Here is a 23470-nt window from a genome sequence, read left to right as displayed (position 1 = left end):
GTATCAATATGATCACTGGGTATCCAGATGTTAAAAAAGAGCATTGAGTAACATACGCATAAAATAATGGGGAGTCTTTAGTTTTAGCTGGCTTGCCTGCAATAGCAGGGGACTGGACTGGATAACCCAGGAGGGCCCTTCCAATCCTATGCATATGTCCCCTAGTTATACTACATATATGCCCTTACTGATAAGATAGGTCTTAATTATTTGACAGTAAAGTAAAAGAAAGGCTTTCCTATTAGCATGAAACAGATATTTCTTTTTCTTTTCTTTTTTTCAAGATTCCATTCCAAGTGAGAGACAAACATTTCTTTTTATATATTCCTTTACATTCCAGGTTTATTCAAGAGACATTATTCACAAGCACATATACTGCAGGTATATGTCTGGTAGATTTTAAGAATGGTAAGACACTAGGAGCATGAATCAGCAATAACCCTAGCAAACAACAACATGGCTAAAAAAATCCCAGTGTGATTTCTTCTTTTAATATCAAAGCCCTGGACGTTTAAATCCAAATCTCGAATATTGAACCAAGCCGTTCACACCTAGAACATTTGGTACAATGACAGTCCATTTACAAAAAACACAAGATGCAAAGAGTTGCAAATTTACCTACGCTTGATTTCTGAGATATGGATGGCAAGATGCAGGAGAAGTATCCGTGCATTTGAAAAATGTTACATCGAACAACCAAGTAATTTTGTGCTTCAATATTTTGATTGAAAAGTCTCCTTATCCAGCATAAAGTCTGCAAATCTCTGCTGGAGCTCCTTCTCTCGCTCTTGCTGCCGCTGCACGTCTTCTTTTAGACACTAATAGGAAAACAAAAAGTAACAACTGGTAAATTCTCACACAATTTACACTATCACACACTGAGTTAGCATGGGCTGTATTTTTCCTTGAGACCAAAGTGTGTTGTCTGAGATGGATATGCTATTTGATTATTAGAAACACAAGAACTGCTATCCTGGATCAGAGCTGTAGTCCATCCAGTCCAGTGTCCTGTCTCAGAGCAGCCAGCCGCAGCTGCTGCAGAGGAAGTGCAAGAAGCCTTATGCAGGTATGGGAAGATGTGCTCCCCACATTAGGTCTCCTAATCCCTGGTTCAATTAGTTTAAAATCCCATGTCTGAGATTTAATGTCTCTTCCAAAATCTGTTTGTATTCGTTATTTTTAGCTTTTTAACTCTTGCCAAGTTTTTGGCCTCAATGACATCCTGTGCCAAAGGAGTTCTGCACTTCAGTTACATTGCATGAAAAAGGATTTCCTTTTATTGCCTTTGCCAGTTATAACTAGAGCCGACTGGAGGATGATGACAATTTTCTTTTGTGGCAACTTTCAAGGTTACAAGGTTTGCTTTCACTCGCACTGGAGCAAGTTCAGAGTGATCAGACTATGTGTAAACCTAGAATGCTACACTGCTGTCGCGCTCCTCCCCAAGAGGCAGTAGATAGGTGGACAGAAGAATTCTTCCATTGACCTAGCACTGTCTCTACCAGGGGTTAGATCAACATAGCTACATTTTTCCAGGGCGTGGATTTTTTCACACACCTGAGAGACGTAGCAATGCTGATGTAAATTTTCAGTGTAGACCAGCCCTGGGGTGAAAAACAGCTCTGAATCAGGCACAGCAGGGTCTCCCACATCCCGGACCTGTGCCAGAACCACTAAGCGATAGAGATTGTCTATCTCTTTCTAAAACGTCATCAAAACTGATACGTCTCCACAAAAACATTTTGGCTTTGACAAAATAGCAGATTCCTGACTGACTAGTTCTTGTATTAACCTAATGACACAATTTTAAAGATCAGCCATTCTTATTCTGATTAACAAAACTCTTCACAATTTTCCTGTGTGCACTATTAATTATAGTTTCCAACTCAAAGGATAATTTAATACCAGTGGCTCCCAACCTATTGGCATACTACATCAGTTTACCTGATTAAGATCCTGGCTGTAACTTCTCATGGCTGCCATCTCCCATTTGGTTGTGTCCACTGCAGTCCACAATGAGAGTGGAGCTGCTCCAAACTTTAGCACATGCCACTGACTAGAGCAGCATTTCTAAAATGTGGCCACTAGCAGAGTTTTTTGTGGCCACGACAGCCTCTAAATCAGGAGCATAGAATGGGAGTGGAGGGCAGAGCAGCACCCAGCTGTTATCAAGGACAGCGAGATGTGCTGCCTTGGTGTTTACGCTGGCACCGTCAGCAGGGATCATCAGTGCCCTGCATCGTGCAGCCTCTTTGGAGGCTTTGGGCAGCACCTCTGAAGATACATGGGCCAATGTGCTTGGCACTGGAGGTGGCTCTTGTCAGTGAAGGCGGCTGCAGTGTTCTCTCAGCAGAGCGTGTGGAGCCTGGGACTCCACAGATGGCCGTTGAGTTCCTGACCCACCTTCCCTGGGGAAGGCTCTTGATGAAGGGCCACGGGAGGCAGGGACAGAGAGACAGGTTTGTCAAGAGGAGCCACCAGCAAGAGTTGGTGGCTGGACTCTGAGGCCACCAAAAATTTTGTTGTGAGAACCCCATGACTAGAGTGTTCACAATTGATTGACTATGACCAGCTTTGGGTTCAGAGCAGATTCATTCAAGGAGTGGCACATAGAGCACTAGTCACCTGACCTACTAACCTATGTAACAATGTCTCTCTTAGAAATCAAAATCTGGCCATTTACGTGCAGCAGAAAAATAAGTGATACTTTTGAACCACAGGACATACACTGTTCAATAAAACGGTGATGCATTTAAGACTGCAAGGCAGTGTACGCCAAAGATTTTGGATAAAACAATATGGGAGAAGGTGCAGGGAGTTTGCAGTTTCTTACATGAAATTCCCTACTTAGATATGGAAATCCATCCAGTTCTCGTAAATTGCCTTAAGTAAGACTGCTGATGATACTTCACAAACCTGGGACAATTAGTGAGCAATCAGCACCAGCTTTTTAAAGCATTGATAAACTCAACATTAACAAGTCACCGGGACCAGATGGCATTCACCCAAGAGTTCTGAAAGAACTCAAATGTGAAGTTGCTGAACTATTAACTAAGGTTTGTAACCTGTCCTTTAAATCGGCTTCGGTACCCAATGACTGGAAGTTAGCTAATGTAACGCCAATATTTAAAAAGGGCTCTAGGGGTGATCCCGGCAATTACAGACCGGTAAGTCTAACGTCGGTACCGGGCAAATTAGTTGAAACAATAGTAAAGAATAAAATTGTCAGACACATAGAAAAACATAAACTCTTGAGCGATAGTCAACATGGTTTCTGTAAAGGGAAATCGTGTCTTACTAATCTATTAGAGTTCTTTGAAGGGGTCAACAAACATGTGGACAAGGGGGATCCGGTGGACATAGTGTACTTAGATTTCCAGAAAGCCTTTGACAAGGTCCCTCACCAAAGGCTCTTACGTAAATTAAGCTGTCATGGGATAAAAGGAAAGGTCCTTTCATGGATTGAGAACTGGTTAAAGGACAGGGAACAAAGGGTAGGAATTAATGGTAAATTCTCAGAATGGAGAGGGGTAACTAGTGGTGTTCCCCAAGGGTCAGTCCTAGGACCAATCCTATTCAATTTATTCATAAATGATCTGGAGAAAGGGGTAAACAGTGAGGTGGCAAAGTTTGCAGATGATACTAAACTGCTCAAGATAGTTAAGACAAAAGCAGATTGTGAAGAACTTCAAAAAGATCTCACAAAACTAAGTGATTGGGCAACAAAATGGCAAATGATATTTAATGTGGATAAATGTAAAGTAATGCACATGGGAAAAAATAACCCCAACTATACATACAACATGATGGGGGCTAATTTAGCTACAACGAGTCAGGAAAAAGATCTTGGAGTTATAGTGGATAGTTCTCTGAAGATGTCCACGCAGTGTGCAGAGGCGGTCAAAAAAGCAAACAGGATGTTAGGATTCATTAAAAAGGGGATAGAAAATAAGACTGAGAATATATTATTGCCCTTATATAAATCCATGGTACGCCCACATCTCGAATACTGTGTACAGATGTGGTCTCCTCACCTCAAAAAAGATATTCTAGCACTAGAAAAGGTTCAGAAAAGAGCAACTAAAATGATTAGGGGTTTAGAGAGGGTCCCATATGAGGAAAGATTAAAGAGGCTAGGACTCTTCAGTTTGGAAAAGAGAAGACTAAGGGGGGACATGATAGAGGTATATAAAATCATGAGTGATGTTGAGAAAGTGGATAAGGAAAAGTTATTTACTTATTCCCATAATACAAGAACTAGGGGTCACCAAATGAAATTAATAGGCAGCAGGTTTAAAACAAATAAAAGGAAGTTCTTCTTCACGCAGCGCACAGTCAACTTGTGGAACTCCTTACCTGAGGAGGTTGTGAAGGCTAGGACTATAACAATGTTGAAAAGGGGACTGGATAAATTCATGGTGGCTAAGTCCATAAATGGCTATTAGCCAGGATGGGTAAGAATGGTGTCCCTAGCCTCTGTTCGTCAGAGGATGGAGATGGATGGCAGGAGAGAGATCACTTGATCATTGCCTGTTAGGTTCACTCCCTCAGGGGCACCTGGCATTGGCCACTGTCGGTAGACAGATACTGGGCTAGATGGACCTCTGGTCTGACCCGGTACGGCCTTTCTTATGTTCTTATGTTCATGCTACGGAAAAGTAACTGCACAGAAGAGTGATGTATGGGGGATGTTCCACCTTTCCTTCCCCTGAACGCCTTCCAGATAGTTTGCTATGTTGTAAAATAAAAACAAGGTCTTTCTAATTGCCAACACTGCACACATGACAAAGTAGCTTCTTCCCGTTTTGTACATCATCTCCTACCATAAGCATTGGGAATTAAACTTAGCTGTAATTTCTTTTTTTAAATACAAGAGGGAGAAGAGAATACAGCGGCTGTTCTGCAGTCACCTTGGCCAGCTCAGATCCTATATGAATCCCATATTTTCTTATCTCTATTTCCCATGTTTCCACTTATATGCATAAGAAATCCTTTTCGTGTGAAAACAATCTTATCCAAATGGGACCTTTTCCACTGTATAGGAATAGATGAAGAATGCAGGCACCTAATTTCCCATGGTTTTATACTACACAGTAATATGTCCATTCTGATATGGTTCCTCTACCACTTTTTCTTTTTAATTTTTATTTAAACATGACCATAATCTTATTACTCTTTGTTAACACTAACATAAGAAGAGATAACGGGCCTAGCTACAGCTGGTGTAAACTGTCATAGCTCCATTGACTTCAGCGGTGGATCTATCCCAATATATTATAATAGTCAACTAAAAATAACTAGGTAACATATAACTTCTGCTAAATCAAACAGTCTGTTGTATAAGATTAAAAAACCTAAACACAATAAAATAAACAAGGGTGGGAGAAGAAGCAGCAATAAAAAGATCAGCCTCAGCTGTAACATGGCCCGGGATCTCAGATGCTACAGTGATGGGAAACAGTGTAAGAACCTGGATAATTACGCAGAAGAAAGAACTTGACATTAATTTTAAAAAACGCATTATTAAAAAATTAATGTGGCCAAGGAGCAGCAGCAGCCCATGCAAATTTAACACTGTTAAACAAACACTTCTCTGTTTCTGTGCTGCTACACGATCCACTGAAGTGGTGTTTAGGAATCCTACCTCCAGTCTCCTGGGAATAGCCGCGTCTTCATGTTTCTTTAACTCCTCAAAAGTACGTAACTCCAGGTAAGCCTGTTCAATCTGGTCCCACAAATCATTTAACTGTTTCATGAGTCCCATTGCCCGAGACTGGTAACCACCAAGCAAAATCTTCATCTTCTTTTCCATCTTGGCAGCCCTCTTAGCTTCTGTTGTCATGTGACCTCTGTTTATCTGTAGAGAAGAAACCAATGTGTGTATTACTGATGCAGAACAACGCTAAATCTTTCTATTTCTGAAGTGCACTGTAGGATAAGCACCTTCTATAGTTCAACAACCCAAGACAGATGAGACCATAGGCACCGACTTCTGGCACTGGTGGGTGCTCGACCCTCCTCTGCTCCCGGCCCCACCCCGCCGGTGGGCAGGAGGTGCCTGGGGCAGGGGGAAGAGTGATATGGGGCTGCTGACGTATTACTGTGGCTCTTTGGCAATGTACATTGGTAAATTCTGGCTCCTTCTCAGACTCAGGTTGGCCACCCCTGGTTTAGTGGAAAGATATCTTGCCTAATCCCCTTCCCAAACTGGACTTTAAAGCTATTCTAGTGAAATTTCATATTCTAACAGCATGCACACCAGCAGCCCCCGCTCCAGTTGTGGCTTTATGATACACTAAAATGAGAGAAAAGAATCTGCACCATGGTAGAGGCCTGCCAGTTACCAGAATTTGATTCTTATTCCTGGGGTCTTGCAGTGAGCACTTTACATTGACTCATGGTAAAACCTTGGCCCAAGAGAGTCCTGCCCAGGCCTCTAAACTATTCGGATGGTAGCCACAGTCCAGAATTAGGGTTTTCAAATGATAAATGCTAATGAAAAAGATGAAATCCAAACACCTGCCACGTAGGACATTATATATGCAGAGGAGCAAGCACAGTAAAGACAATTTTTACCATTGGAAATGAAAGGCATCATAACCTGTCACGTACTGTGAGATATATGTCTGCCAGCCACAGATAGTGCTGAGAGAGAGACACCTTGCTTATCTGAGCAATATTAATTGGATCGTCAAAGTTTTGAAGGATTGTTAACACTTACACTCCTAGTCCAGCTCCAACTGATACTATCAAAGAAATGCTCTGTGTTGAATCAGCAATCTAGTAGCACTATGAAATATCACTGAACAGAGTCTGCGAGAGGTGTAGTATTTCATATCTCTATTTACGGACAATTTACGTGTTGTTTTAGGCTATTTTCATGGAATACGTCTTTTTGCAGAAAACGTTGTGCAAACGATTCTAAATTTAAAAAAAGGGTAAACATCCATCTTCTCAAAATGTGGCTTCCCAATACTAACGGTGTATTAAATAGTGAAGGAGATGGGAATAACTGTTTCTTTTAAACTGGCAATACAATCTGTAAATACTAAATTACAAGTTCCCAACTCAAGTAACAGTAGTCAGTGGGGTCTATTTTCTTTTAGAAATCAAGTGCTGCGTTGGTAAATATCACATCTATCAAACACAAAGTCATTATTAACCGATTAACAAAAACACAGAATACAGCATTGCTTTGTGCTAAGTCTACCCTCTGGTCTCCCAGTGCATGATGCGTTTTATTGAGTATGAAGATTGTAAGCACACTGGGCAAGGGCCATTTTTCTAAGTGTTCTGTAGTGTGTCAAATCTACTCAAATAGACACCTACGTCCACACCAATCAATCACAACCATTATAGTCACATGATCCATGTTAGGACAAAGCAGATATTAATGCCAACTCCTTAACAAGTTTTACTCTAGAACTAAACATGCGAATTAGAGCCTTTTACATACCAGTATTTTAACAGGCAAAATACAGAAAAACAAGGGGATTGTAAGGGTGGGAAACTGTTAATGGGACAAGGAAGAGAGATTTGCGCTTCTGAGCTGCCTGGCTTGCTGGTAGGGATTAGACTGAACTGGACTGTGGCTCTTTTCAATGTATTTTCAGAGTATCTAGAGCAGCTGTTTTAAAACTTTTTCAGCTGAGCCCCGACTTTGAGTTACGATTTTTAGTTGCAACCGCCTCTCCCACAAGCCAGAGAAAAACAGACAATACCTGCCCCGCCTCTCTCGGACTTTCAGGGTGGGGGGAAGGTAAGTGCGACGGTCTCTGGGGGTGGAGCCAGTGCTGGGCGCGGAGGCTGCTGGGAGCAGAAATCAGCGCAGCCACCGCAGATGCTGACACTGACCCACAGGCTGGGTGACCTACTGAGGTGAGTAAGCGGGTAGAGGGCGCTCCTTCCCCGAGCTGCTTGGCATTGCCGGCCCGAGCTGCATGGCATTGCTACTTGCTCCCCCATGCCCCACGGTTCGAAAACCTCTGATCAAGAGTATATGAAGAGGTGCCCCTTTCTCAACATTTGTAAACATCTAAAGAAAAAAAAATCACATAAATAAATGAGCCCCTAATCTTCCTGAGGTTACTTTATGACTAAAAAACTATGAAAACTTTAAACGTGCAGATGGTTAAATGTATTGTTGCTTCGTCAACAAACATAGCGACATAATAAATGGACCATTTTTCTGATTACTACTACTAAAAAACAAGTCTTTGGAATAATTTATGCTTGGATGCCACAGCATGGATAGATTCATAGGTAGGTAGAGAACTCTGATATAATAAAACTCTACTTATAGCAAAGGAGACGAGAGTACCACATTGTTTCATTGTATTGCAGTGCACAAAAGCCAACCTCCATTTATAATGAAGTTGCTCACGGGAAGAGGCTGGAAATGACTTCACTATAAGAGAGGAGGATTGTATAGCAGAACCAAGTGTGTAATCTGTGCTTTATATAACGTCCCATCAAAATGCTGGAGACCACAGTCCCAGCAATGACATAGGCTGGCCCCACACAAACAAGTACTCCTATTTCTATGGGCATGGCTACACTTGCAGATGTAGAGTGCTTTGAGTTAAACCAGCCTTCGTAGAGCGCAGTAGGGAAAGCGCTGCAGTCTGTCCATACCGACAGCTGACAATGCACTGGCATGGCCACATTAGGAGCTCTTGCAATGGCCACAGAGAGCAGTGCATTGTGGTAGCTATCCCAGCATACAAGTTCTTTTCAAACGGGGGCGGGGGGTAGAGTGTGACAGGGAGTGTGTTGTGTGTATGTGGGGGGAGAGAGATTAGGTTTCTGGGGGGGCTGAGAGCATGTCACTTGCTGTCTTGTAAATTCAGACAGCAGACCTCCCCCTCCCCCCACGTCCCTCTCTCTTTCTCTCACACAGCATTCCACAGTAATGGTTGCTTTGTCTCGGAGCAGATAAGCAACCGGCTGTCAAACGGAGCTTTCAAAGGGCATATCCAAAACAATGACAAGAGTGGCCACTTGACTTAAGGGGATTATGGGACACTTCCGGAGGCTGATCAGAGCGCAGTAATGCAACACCTCGTTCACACTGACGCTGGGGCGCTCCAGCGGGGGCACATCAAACATTATTCTACTCGCCGAGGTGGAGTACTAGGAGCGCTCTAGCCGAGGAGTCAGAGCACTCTACGTGCCTTGCCAGTGTGGCTGGGGAGTGAGCTAGTGCGCCCGGGGCTCCTTTAATGCGCTGTAACTCGCAAGCGTAGCCAAGCCCTAACACTTGATAAAGGCTGAAGTTGACAAAGGGCCCAGGGTACAAAGTAAAAAGGGATCCAAGTGAGATTCTTACTGAAAATACAAGTTGGATCTCAGTCACCCATAATCCAATACTTTCAGATCTTCAGAAGGTCAGAACTGAGCTCAAAGTCTCCACTTCTGGATACAGATTCTCATTCTCACCTACGTACAGATTCTCAAGCTGCCATTCACCTCATGCTTTTCTGCACTGCTTCCTGCTTATTTAGGTAATGACAGACATCCTGCCCCCCCACCCCCACCCCCACGTAATACCTGGTGCCTCCTAAATATTTAAAAACAGAAAAAACATCTATTCCTTCCTTCCTAGCCTGTAACCAAGAAACTGGAGCATTCTTCACCTTTCCCTCTTCCACCCAAACTAGAAGACTTAAGGACCCCGTGGAAGGGTCGGGGGAGGGGGCGTGTGTGTGTCTCAACATTTGGTAACAAATTCTAAGTATTAAAAATTGCTGACTGCTTCATTAATGCCAAGAACTGCATATAATTTTAGTTCAAGCTTCATAAAACGTTAAGGCTCAGATACCCGGCTAAAACACAAAGCCGTTAGGGAGAGGTGTGTTTAAATGCATTCTTTCCTTAAAACTGAGAAATGGATTTCAGTGAAGTCTGACAACTGTTTTCCACGTGAAAATAACAGGAAAATTAAAAACACTTGAAGGATTTCTCTGCTGAGTTACTTATTTCCTACTGCTTCTGGGCCAATTTTGATCATGCTGCCTGATGCACCCACTATCCTGGAACAGAACAATGTGCACAGACATGGGCAAAGTGATTCAATATCATTGGATCAGGGCAAAACCTTTGCATATCTTAAAAAGACACAGGAACCTTCCCTTTCCAGCCCCTGCGTACCATATTTCTCTCTACAGATGTGCAGTGGATCCTTTGGGAGCAAACCTGGAGACACCTACAAAAGCAGTTATCAGGGAGCCCTTCAGCTGCAATCGCTAAATATCAATATGCAACCTTTCCCGCTACCCCAAACTCCTGGCCCCTGGTCCGGGGAAGGAGAGACCAGAGGTCAGTTCTGTGGGATGAAGGTAGGGAATGGGAAGGTATCTAGAATTAGTATGTGTTAGGGAAGTTAAGGGAATGGAGATTTCCTGTAAAGTAGGAGGAGGGAAAATTGCTATGTGCTCCAGACAGGGCTGCAATCATAGATTCCAAGATTAATAGATTCCAAGGCCAGAAGGAACCATTGTGATCATCTAGTCTAACCTCCTGTATATCACAGGCCAGAGAACTTCCCCAAAATAACTCCTAGAGCAGATCTTTTAGAAAAACATTCCATCTTGATTTAAAAATTGTCAGTGATGGAGACAACTTGCTTGATAACTCTGGAGAATCAGGGTGTCACCACAAAGCTCTACCAGTATGAAGCAGCTTATATCCCCATAGCATGTGACACTGGAACATGAGTTAAATTACACTGATATTTCAAACGGACCCATGTGGACTAAGACCCCCAGCATCCCAGGGTCCTGTGGTGCTGAGCTCTTTCCATGCCAGTGTCAGCCGTCAGCTGTTTTGGCTGTAGACCAAACAAAAGGTCACAAGAATTTATTTTTTAAAATAGTGTTTTTTCTTCCATGCTGCTTGTATTCACAAATGACTGCCATTTTTTTCTGCCAGTCTTTAGCAAAGGCCAAGTATGGAAAGTTTCAGTCCAATATATGAAAACTTCAAGAAGTGATTGGGAAAGAGGGGGGGTTATGCAACCTTAGGTTTCTGTGCCAATTCCCACTTTAACAAAACAAAACAGAGTCCAAGGATTTCTTGACTGGATGTACACTGTGCAAGGATAGTCTTGTGGTTAAGGAACAGGACTGTGACTCAGGAGTTCTGGATTCATTTCTTACCTCCTCCACACCCTCTGTGTGTGACTTTTGGCAACTCACCAATAGCTCCAGGCCTCAGTTCCTCATTATCTTTCCTTCAAGCATCTTTTTGTCTGTTCTGCCTATTCAGATTGCAAGCACTTGGGGTAGGGCCCGTATCTCACTACCTTGCTGGCGTAATTGGGCCCTAATCTCAGTTGAAGACTCTAGGGCAGCGGTGGGCAACCTGCGGCCCGTCAGGGTAACATGCTGGTGGGCCGCAAGACAGTTTGTTTACACTGACTGTCCGCAGGCGTGGCCGCCTGCAGCTCCCAGTGTCCGCAGTTCGCAGTTCCTGGCCAATGGGGGCTGCGGGAAGCAGTGCGGGCTGGTGACCACTTCCCGCATCTCCCATTGGCCGGGAACGGCAAACCACGGACACTGGGAGCTGCAGGTGGCTGTACATGCAGATGGTCAATGTAAATAAACTGTCTCATGGTCGACCAGCGGATTACCCTGATGGGCCGCAGGTTGGCCACCACTGCTCTAGGTCTACTGTAATAAAAAAATAATGGTTTTAAGTAGTCTTTCTGGTCAGACAGTAAAGGCTATCATCTTCAAAGGTTAACTCATTATGTCAACTTTAGCACAAGCTCAGCTAATCAACACTACCACTTCATATGGTTCAATACACTATAAACTTAGCACTTCACTATTGTACTAACGAGGAGCATTTCTTAATGTAGCTTGGATGCAAGGATAAGAGTACTACCTGTGTACTGTATTCAATAAGGCCACTGAGTCTGACATCTCTTAAAAATTATGCAAAGTGAGATTTAAACCTGATTTACTCCGGCATCTTGATTTTTCATAAAAAAGTTACTCAATAAAAATCCCCTGAAGTGAGGTATTACTGTATATAATTATATCCCTGAAAACAGACATAACTCAAATGAGAAAAGGCCAGCTAACATTTTATGTTCCTATTTAATCCAACAATCAGGAGGCCTAAGGGTGAACCACTATTTTGCACTTTATTATATAGATTACATGCCACTACTGTTTATTAACACTTGTGGCAGACTGTCTCCTGAACAGTTTGGCCAAGATCACAACTAATAACTCAACAGCAGTCTATGAATGAAATATGTTGCTGGAGGTGGGGATTGTTATGAGCTTCCTTCAAGTTTCATAATACATTTTGGTTAAGATTTTTTTTTAATAAAGCCAATACAAGATTTATATCTTGTTACACCCTTAACAATATGGTCCCCTGGCTTTTACCAACACACAAGCTCATAACTTTCTCTGAAAATGGTGAGCCAATTAGCTAAATACTGGATTTATTTTATAAACAGAAAAAATTCGTAGGAGCCAGATCTGACTAACTTCATTAGCAATCTTTATAAACACTAGATTCATTTAGATCACATCTCCTTTTAACATCCCTTTGTGGAAATTACCTGCTATAATTGCAGTACACTGAATAACCTAGTCCATCATAATGATTGATCCCAATAAAGATAAACCTAGAGAAGTGTGATTTTAATAAGGAGGTGCTGTCTTGGATTCTCTCCCTCTCTCTTTTAAACATTCTTGAAGTCCTTTCCCTCTTCAGTATTTAAATTCTCTCATTCTCCCCACAGCTCAATACCATACTGCAGGCCAGTGGTTCTCAATCAGGGGTCTGTGGCCTCCTGGGGGTCTGTGAGCCCTTTCAGGGGGTCCGTAGAGCCTCGTCACTGAAACCTGGTGCCCCGAACCCCTGCGCCCCCTCACTGGGCTGAGGCTGGGAGTGGTGCAGGGCTGAAACCCCGAGCTCCTCATCCCATCTGCTGCTGGTGCCTGGGGTTGTGGCTGCTCCTCAGCTCCCAGCCCCCATTGACTGCTCATGCAGCCGGGGTGGCTCCAGGCCCAGGAGAGCCCTCAGGGCGTAACCATCGGCACACAGCCCCAGACAGGTGGGTGGCCTGCTGAGGTGAATCGGGGGTCAAGATGGCGCTCCCTGCCTGGACCCTGCTGTGCAGAGCCGGCCAGAGCCTTGCTGGCCCTTGTCTCCCCTCCCCAAAAAATAGAAGTCAAACTATACCTATGCCCAAGGGTTCCCACCCGTGGTCTGGAGCCCCAAGTTCACCCCCCACTGGCTGGGTCCTGGTGTTTTTCTACCATGTTGAGGGTGGCCTCAGAAAGGAAAAGGTTGAGAACCCCTGTTGTAGGCAACATCTGTTTACGAGCCTTTCACGCTGAACAAAAGGTGTCTGGGGGCTCCATGCTTTGGCATTCAAGTTCACAGTCAACAGTTTTCAGAGAACAGCACAACTCTGACTGGAAAGAGAAATTCCACCACTCTGCCAGAATACAGTACACATGCTACAGCACACTGGTCTGCCAAACAAACAACAGGAATCAAACCATTCTTTCTGAACATGGATGCATAACTAGTGTTTCGAAGTTACTTGTCCCAACATCATTTGAGCTTATATGGCGGGGTGGCCAAATTTACTGACCCTTCAGAAATTCGAGAGCTGCAAGATATGCACAACCTGCCCTGCGGGGCGGCACCTGTCAAGGCACAGGGCTAAAGTCCAGAGACCTCCCCTCTCAGCAGCGCAGAAGTCCCAAGCTCCCCCCGCAACCTGGTGGGTGGGGAATAGGGGGCGGGCATTAGGGGATCCATGAGCCGCACTTTAACTGTAAAAGAGCTGCATGCAGCTGACGAGCCGTGGTTTGGCCACGCCTGTTATGTGGCCTGTGTGTTTCTACTCCTAGTGGCTCAAGAGATATTGCCCGTAAAAAACAAACAAATCACATCATTCTCCTTGTCACTGTGATAACTCCCCTAGACTCACAATATGATCACAGCAACCATTCTCTCAAAATGACAGCTTTGATTAGCCATATTTATTTATGGAATGCACAATCAGATACTACTAAAATGTTATTGGAAAGCTGGGTTCTCTTTCTTTCCAATTGTAAAATATTGGTTTCTATGGCTATGGCTACATTAGCGCTTCAAAGCGCTCCCGCGGCAGCGCTCCCGTGGCAGCGCTTTGAAGCGCTAAGTGTAGTCAAAGCCCCAGCGCTGGGAGAAAGCTCTCCCAGCGCTGTCCGTACTCCAGCTCCCTGTGGGGAATAACGGACAGCGCTGGGAGCCGCGCTCCCAGCGCTGGGGCTTTGACTACACTGGCGCTTTGTAGCGCCGCAATTTGCAGCGCTGCAGAGGGTGTTTTTTCACACCCTGCTGCAGCGCTGCAAATTTGCAAGTGTAGCCATACCCTGAGTCTTTGACATAAAGGATGCTAAAATCATGTGGAAATTCAAGCAGAGAATAAAGCTACCTGGTAAATCAGAAGAACAAAGTACTCCATCTAGCTACTTAGTACACAATACAATACTAATCACATAAAGTAACGGAGAGCCTAGGAGCTTTTAGGAAATGCTAGTACCCAGGTCCATAAGGCTATCACCAGATTAGCTGGAGCTCCACAGCAGAACTGCAAATCACTGCATCAGCAGCAATTCATGCCTCCTGGCTGCGCAACATACATAATGGGCTACTCTAGAGCCAATCAGGTAAGCTCTGATAGCGTTTTACACTACAGCCATCATTTTACAATAGCTTCATAGGCAAATAGGTGGCCTCAAACCATTGAGCACTCGGATTCTTGACACACCAAAAAATAAATTATTGTTTAATGGCTAGTGTTTGTGAAATCCTTTGATGATAGAGAGCTATGTCAGTGCTAAAAAGGATGATCTTAATTCCTAATCATACAGATTCCTATTATGAGTTTGTAATTTTCAAATGTGTAAGCTTTGTTTACCAAAACAATATCAACTGCAATGGTTTTAGCAAAAAGAGTCGCCACCTCACTAATGGTAGCTGATTAAGCAACATGTAACTGCCAGCCATTTTACCTCATCTTTTTTTTTTGACTGCCAACTTACAGTTCTATTTGGATTATTGGCATGTCTTAAAGGATTCATGAGCAATGCCACTGCTGAGCACTGACACAAACAAGTCCACCAACTGGGTAAAAAGTCTGGTGCAATCCAGAGCCATCCCACCACTGTTGGCGAAGATTGTCGTAAACTCCGCCATCCCCGGAACCGACAGCCAACTGCGACCGGACATCGTCATCACCAACAAGGACCAGAAGAAGATTGTTATGGTGGACGTCACGGTGCTGTTCGAGAACAGGACCTCGGCCTTCTACGATGCCCAAGCTCGAAAGGTAGAGAAATATGCCCTTTTGGCTGAAACCTTGAGAGCTAAGGGTTACCACGTCCAGACACACACACTGATCATTGGAGCCTTAGGCACATGGGACCCCAGTAACAAGCGAGTGCTGAGAGAATGCAGAATCGGTCAACGTTACACTTGGCTGATATGGCAACTCATGGTGTCGGATGCAATCAGGTGGTCAAGGGACATCTACATAACACATCACTGGACATCGGCAATACCAGGAGGGATGACCTGGAGTGCCGATGAGAAGCGCAGTCAGGAAAGTAACAAATACTTTCCTCATGGATTGTATTTTCTAAATAGACAATCTAATTCTCAATTATTGAGGGACAATCTCCAGTCATTGATATATTTTGCTTTCCACAACCAAATCCCTGTATAACTTTTCATGAGTGATGTACCCAAGTATTCGAATTCTAATATCTAAACTGTATTGTTAAATCTATTCACCTAAATTTGGGTTATTGCTGATAATGTAGTCTATGTATCATATGACTTTTAAAAACTAACTATACATTTGTGGAAAATCTAAGCATTGTACCCAGATGTACAGACACTCTTTTCCCAACCTACGTATTATATACATTTTTTAACATTAACTTTAATAAAATTTTAATATAGAGCAGTTCTCAAACCATTCACACATTGTAGCCTCTTAGAATATTAACCCTCAAATGAGTGAGAGGCAGTATGGCTATGGCCTAGTGGACTATTTAGGAGATGGAAATTCAGGACATCTACATTCCTTTCTCTCCAGTAATCCACTGTGTGATCCCCGCAAGACCACCTGTCTGAGAACTCATTTGCCCCTCATAATATATAAGGTAGTATCTTCCTCACAAAGGTGCTGAGGATTAAATAAAGTTCATATAGCACATGGAATGTGTAAAAGCACTTTGCAGGTGCTATTCTAAGTCATTCTCCCTCAAGGGGCAATATTCATAGCTAGTTTCCAATCAACTCATTTGTCTAAACACCAGTGTCCCAAAGGTTAAAGTCCTAGGAATGGTCTACACTGGGGTGGGGGAGATACCGTAGCTGAAGTCGAAGTATCTTATTCCGACTTACCTCCCGTCCTCACCGCGCGGGATTGACGGCCGCGGCTCCCCTGCCGACTCCGCTACCGCTGCTCACTCCGGTGGAGTTCCGGAGTCGACGGGGAGCGTGTTCGGGGATCGATATATCGCGTCTAGATGAGACGCGATATATTGATCCCCGATAAATCGATCGCTACCTGCCGATACGGCGGGTAGTCTGGACGTACCCCTAGAGAACTGCTCACTTCTGAATAAAACCAAATTTACTTTCTCCCTCACAGGAAGACTCCATGGTCCAGTGTTGATCAGTTCTGTAACAGTTCTGTAGCATCCTAATCCAGGGCATGCTTGTGGAGAGGCGACCACCTTGTGACTGCAAGGCAGAAATTATGGGAATGGCAAAAACAAAACCAAGTCTCAAATCTGTGACTTCATTTGAATGTGGAGGGCAACTGATTTTATTCTAAACCCCCGGGAAAACTCAGATAGATTCTAAGGCCAGAAGGGACCACTACGATCATCTCATCTGACCTCCTGCATAACACAGACCACAGAACTTCCCTGAAATAATTCCTGTGTGAACTAGAACAGATCTTTTAGAAAAACATCCAATCTTGATTTTAAAATTGTTAGTGATGGACAATCCACCATAACCTTTGGAACATTGTTCCAATGGTTATTTATCCTCACTGTTAAAATGTACACCTTATTTCCAGTCTTCAATGTCTAGCCATCGGTTCGTGTTATACCTTTGTCTGCTAGATTGAAGAGCCCATTAAAGAGTTCCCCATGTAAGTACTTACAGACTGATCAAGTCACTCCTTAACCTTCTCTTTGTTAAGCTAACTAGTTTGTGCTCCTTGAGAAGGAACATTTTCCAATCCTTTAATCATTCTTGTGGTTCTTCTCTCAACCCTCTCCAGTTTACCAACGTCCTTGCTTATAGCATGAAAGGAAGCAGAGTTTCATAACTATTCAGTGCTCCAGGTTTCAGATGTTCACATTCTGAATGGAAAGGATGTTACACTGAATGTATTAAAAACAGGAGTAATAAAACTTGGCAGTTCTGTAGCAACTTCCAGCCAGAGCTCTGTGAATACTTTGCAAACATGGAGTTGCACAATAACCCTGCAAGGTAGGTGTTATACCCATTTTAAAGACTGAAAAACTGAGGCACGTAGAAGTTAAGTGTCTTGCTCAAAGCCATGCAGTGAATCTTTGGCAGCACTGGACCCAAAACTCAGGACTCCTGCCTCTAACTATAAGTCTTCTCCCTCCCAAGAGAAAGTATCTTCTTATTGTGGGTGTATCTGCTGCTAAGGAACATTATCACTTCTTCTGACCCCTTTATTGCCTTCCCTCCACCTACATTGCTGGTGGCTGCTTTGTTCCGTTCCTGGAAGGGCAAGAGAAAGAGGGGCTAGGTTCCTATCCAGCCTATATGGCAAACATTTCAGATTTATTAGTGCAAGATCTCTGCCCATTCAGCTATGGTTCCCTTTTCCAGAAAATGTGTTTATATTACAGGTAGAGATGGTACCTCTGAGATTAGTCTAACCATTTGGGATGTCCATGATTGGTATATGCCTTCAGCAGCTATCATGTTAAATATTATTATCAATGTATAACCATCATCAGATAACATGGAAAATGTGCCAGTTCTTCCTTAGTTTGCCTGATAGGTAGCTAGGTGTGTAGACAAGATATCTGGAGGCTCAGGCCTTTAATGAACCTGTGGCCTGAAGAGAGGTGTGATTTTCTGCCCCCAACTATACCTCAGTAGATTTTATTCTCTACAAGTCTGCAGACACTCTGCACCACCTAGGCAACTCTATACCTGTTGCAGTGATACCTAAGACAGAAATTTGAGTACAAGTGTTTAAAGCTGCTACCACACTGCCAGTATTTCTCAGCCTTTCCTCCCTTGGGTATCACCATATTTCAGCCACCTGATAAACCAGATGAGACTGAAAGATCTTGTAATTTTTTCCCCATTTGTTCTTGGATAATGAAGTGTCATTCCTATTTTAAAAGTGTCCTTTCCCCTTTCAACCCTAACCAACAGAACAATACCAAATCTGAAAACACACTTGAAGTTTTAAGTTTTAGAGAAGACAAACCAGAGATAGTATCGGGGTAGCCATGTTAGTCTACATCCACAAAAACAACAAGGAGTCCAGTGGCACCTTAAAGACTAACATTTATCTGAGCATAAGCTTTCGTGGGTAAAAGTGAGGTTTTTTAATCCACGAAAGCTTATGCCCAAATAAATCTGTTAGTCTTTAAGGTGCCACCGGACTTCTTGTTGTTTTAAACCAGAGATAGTATTTTGTGTATGTCCAATAAAATAAAAGTAATTGAAGCATCCACTAACACAGAGCATAGCATGTAATAAAACTAGGGTTTTCCAGTGAAACTGAATTCGGTCAAACTTGGCTGTGTAGAGGAGCAAAAATGGCCACCTGGTCTGAAAGTTACCATCTTGCTCATTCCTACTAAGTTCAAAGTAGCAACCAACAAAGAGCACTAGCTAATGTAGCCTCAGTGCAATGATACATTTGCAAATCTGACTGCGTGGAAAGTATAACTTACTGTGCTTTGTGGATACAATGTAACAAGAGTTTCCTCCCCGTAGACTTTGAATAACATTTATAATTTAGCAATTAACTGAAATGACGACATAACTACCACAATGGATATAAAATATTTATGTGCTGCAAGCCAGCATTATGAACCTTCTTTCTTCAAAGACAAAGTAATGCTGGCAGAAAACTGAACTAAGAAGGAAAGAAACTAACTTGTTAAGAAGATGCTCCTGCCATCTCTCATTGCACCTCAAGTGGTATACTTTTCACCAGAAAGTTACAATCGATGCATTAAGTCCAAAAATATTCTGCTTGAAAAAGGAGGGGGACAAGGTGTGGTATTACTTTGGCTGTACTGTTTGCCGAATGTTTGCCAGTGTCACATAAGTGTCACATCAGAAAATTCCAATTCCTGGTGCCACTAACCTTACAGCTGCACGTCAAAAAAAGATACCAATATTCTAGAAAGAAGGGAAGGAGGGTGGGTAACCTTGTAGTGAAAAAGAGCAGGACTGCGGATCAGGAGTCTCAAGTGCTGCTGCTGACTTCAAGTGACACCTTGGTCTAGTAATATCTGTGTGCCTCAGTTTCCCCATTTATAACATGAGACTAGTACTTCTTTACCTCAAAGGGATGTCGAGAGGCTTTATTTGTTAATGTTTGTCAACTGCTCTAAAATCCCCAGACTAAAATTTCACACCACTGAAGTGCAAAGTATTGAACTAAACATTCCAGCATTCAAATCATCATCAGGGAGTTTTTCTTATTTCTCATTATTGCTGAACAGCAAGATACCTTATCCAGGCATAAGCAGGCGGCTTTCCATAATTAACCTGCTCCTCCTGCAGAGTTCAATTACTAATGGCACAATCTGCTGTTGGTAATTGCACAATCAATTTCACAGAGGTAAATGTCACGTCAAAATACTCATCACTCAATCTGGCAGGCAGTGGAACCAGGCGGATTATAAGAAGATGACTGTTTATCCACACCATAAATCTAACTGGTAATTTCTGTGCAGTGAAGACAGAGCTAGGAATAACTGGGCTTTGTTACATTAGAACTGTGGTGTAACAGGCCCATATGGAAATGTTACACAATCACCACCTAATATACAGCTGCCTCTAGCCAGTACTGCTACGCCTACATTTTCTTTGCATGAGATTTTAGTTCAATCTGAGGGTTTAAAAGCAGCCCCAAAAGCTGACCAGCTACAGTTTTTGCTGCTGGCAAACTCAAACAACATACAATTTTTACTCATCTCTCAAGGAAGAGGAAAGTACTAGCAAATATCTTGCTGTATTAAAAGCGAGGCTGGTAACTCCACTTTTACAGGTTTCCTGACATGTCCCATTATAAGACTCTGTGTTCAGTTGATTATATCTTTTACAGAATGTAAACCGCTCGGTCTGATGTTTTCCATGCTGGGTCTCTGCCTCAGGCTGAATTTTTGTTCTAAAATTTCTGCCATTTCGGAAAACGAGGCAAGGGGAAAATATGTTGTTTTGCCCGTTAAAAAATTCTGGCAACGTTTTCTTCAAAAAGCTCTAGCACATCCATGCTTTGGAGCGGGGACTTGAGATTTGGCAGGGAGTTGGCTTTTGTGTCAGGGATGTGCCTTTTGCCATACCGGTAAAAATCCATCCAAATTTGGCCAAGCTCTAAATCTTTGAAAAAAACCAGTTCCCACATTCTCTATTGAGACTTCCATCTGCACGGAGCATGCTCCAACCTGGCGCTGAGGAAGACTCTCTTTGCAACTGCTGATCTGTGTTGCAGGCCGTGGTGAATTAGGGTGACCAGACAGCAAGTGTGAAAAATCGGGATGGGGGGGAGGGGGGAAGAGAAATAGGAGCCTATATAAGAAAAAGACCCAAAAATCGGGACTGTCCCTATAAAATCGGGACATCTGGTTACCCTATGGTGAATCTGCATCTGGATTTGGGCACCTAAGTAAGAGCAGGGAACCTGTCTCTCCTGTGCTGTCAATACTCCCCACCTCTGGACTCAGGCAGACTAGAGGAGGAAGCTGCCTAATATGAATACAGAGGGGACCAGAGCCAGACCTGCATGGGGGTGGGGAGGAATAGCTTGGGACAAGAAGCTGGGGGGTTGAAGACTGGGACTGACTGGGCAGCAAAAAACAGGTGGAGAGGGGGAAGACAGGAGCCAGTACGTTTTGGGGAAGTGGCGGGATGGGGGTAGAGGACTGAGATTGGACCGGGGGGGAGAAGACTGGCCCTAGTTAGACAAGAACCTGCAAGAAGGGGGGTGGAAGAGAAGGAGTGCCACTCAGATTGGACAAGGAGCCCAGGGAGTGACTTTGTGACTGGGAATCGGAGCGAGATTATGACTGGGAGCCGGCAGGGCCAGGGAACAAGCTGGAAGGTAGCCATGGAAGAGACAGATCCAGATGAAGAACCAGAAGGGGAGAAATGGGACTGGGACTGGCTTGGTAAAGAGACTGAAGACAAAAGTGGTGGGGGGGGGCAGTGGGAGGAAGGACGATAACTTGGAACGACTGGGCACAAGGAGTGGAACTGGGGAAAGACAAGGGCTTGCTGGGCAAGGAGCCTGGGATGAGAAGCCTGAGGAGAGAGGACAGACCGGTAAGGAGAATGGGACTCAAAAAGGAATTCTGGGTGAAGAAAAGCCAGGACTGAGACATGGACGGGTTGGAGATGATGAGGCAGAAGAGTGAGTGCCCACTAGAGCACACTCCCCTCCAGAGCCTGGAATGGAACCCAAGAGTCCTGAGTCTCACCAATAATCTGTGAAAAGTGTCCTGACCCCTCTAATACTGGTGCATAGTCCAGGTGGCTGTTGTCGTTAGGGCCCCTGCCTCATCTGTTGTTGCAGAATCTAGACGGAACATTGGGAATGAGACTGGGGATTGCAGGGATAGGATGGTCTTATAGTTAAGGAAGTTGAATGCTGCCCTGGAGAACTGGATTTTATCTCTGCCTCTGCCACAGAGTTCCTGTGTGACAGTAGGTAAGTCACTTAAATCATACTTTTCGCAAGTGGTCACTAGTTCTGTGTTCCTCATTTTCTGGGTGCATGACTTGAGACCCTGAGGTCTGATTTGCAAAGTACTGAACACTCACCGCTGCAACTGAAGCAAAAAGAGCTGTGCTCCGAATACGTGAAGTGCTATTTAATGCTAAGTACTCAAAAATCAAAATCAGGTCCTAGTCATTTCAAACTGGGCCCCAAAATTAGCTGATACTTTTGACCTTAATCTCTAAATTTCAGTCCCCCATTTGTAAAATGGGGATAATAATAGCCGCTCATCTCATAGGGGCGTTGTGAACTAAGTTAATAAATATTTGTATAGCACTCAGATACTATAGCACCTCAGAAAAGCCCATGATAAAAACAATAAGTCTGTGTTCAGAGCAGGGTCTGAATAGCGTGTAGTAAATAAAGCATGGGGCCTTACATTGAACAACAAGGGAAAAAAATATTGAATGGCTGCTCATTAAGTGAACACCATCCATCCTGTTCACTGATGAGCATGCAGAAAAAGAAATAAGTAATCATGTAATTAAAGATGGTATTGTAATGCATGCATAGGCACCAGCGTCCGAACTAAGTTAGAACAGGCATCCTTAATTCTAGCACTTCCTAACTTTTCAGTGCTTGACTTTACCTTAAAAGTTGTAGTTTTGTGTGTGCAATACTTAATTTTAATTCCAAAGATTGTGTGTATTTATACATAAATTAGATACAGTCCTCAGGCTCCAGGCAAGATGCCAACCCAGCCCTTGTCGCCACAAAGGCTGGGTGCTCCTGAACTAAGATATACCTTTTATAAAAAAAAAAAAAATTCTTTACAGCAGAGTTTACTGTCATTGCAACACAGCATAAAGCATTATGCAGAGCAACAGTGCACTCTGCTGGAAGACACTGAACATAACCAACCTTTATGTATTAATGGGACAAAGTTCCCTAGAAGGGAACTAAGGGATTGTCTACACTTGAAATACTACTGCAGCACAACTCAGCTGTACTGCTGTAGTGTTTCAGTGTGGACACTACCTACGCCAACAGAAGAGATTCTCCCACTCTGCATAGGTAATCCACCTCCCCGAGAGGTGGTAGCTAGGTTGAAATAAAAATTCTTTGGTTGACCTAGTGCTGTCTGTACTGGGGGTTAGGTTGGCTTAACTACATTGCTCAGAAGCATGGATTTTTCACACCCCTGAGCGATGTAGCTGGGTCGACCTAATGTTTTGAGGGGAGACCAGACCTAAGTAGTTATAGAGTTACCTGGAGCTGAACAATTTGTGGCTCAAACATCTACCTCTTACTGAAGCAAAACTGTCTTTGGGATTAGCTTCTTGGTTTGCACTTACACACAGACACAAGGCATATTTACTTAAATTCACTGAGTCAACCTTGCAAAGTACAAATCCAGCCTTCTGACCTACCTGGCATGCTACTTTCTTGGTACCAGTAGTTTGAGGGCATTCACTACCAGCA

The 23470-nt window shown here is 43.5% G+C and overlaps 1 protein-coding gene across 1 annotated transcript in view; it reads right to left on the bottom strand.

Moving 5' to 3' along the window:
* Positions 1–327: 327 nt before the first annotated feature.
* CDC5L (cell division cycle 5 like) overlaps positions 328–23470 on the bottom strand; it is a 50563-nt gene continuing 27420 nt past the window's right edge. The window contains exons 15-16 of the mRNA XM_045011435.1: positions 5645–5857; positions 328–818 (exon numbers count right to left, since the gene is read on the bottom strand). Of these exons, the coding sequence (XP_044867370.1) occupies positions 714–818; positions 5645–5857 (318 nt within the window). The 3' untranslated portion in view covers positions 328–713. The remainder of the gene's footprint in view (positions 819–5644; positions 5858–23470) is intronic.

Source organism: Mauremys mutica, chromosome 3, assembly GCF_020497125.1.
Source record: "Mauremys mutica isolate MM-2020 ecotype Southern chromosome 3, ASM2049712v1, whole genome shotgun sequence".
Taxonomy (NCBI): domain Eukaryota; kingdom Metazoa; phylum Chordata; order Testudines; family Geoemydidae; genus Mauremys; species Mauremys mutica.
The sequence above is the reverse complement of the archived record's forward strand: the minus strand, read 5'-3'. Positions and strand labels throughout refer to the sequence as shown.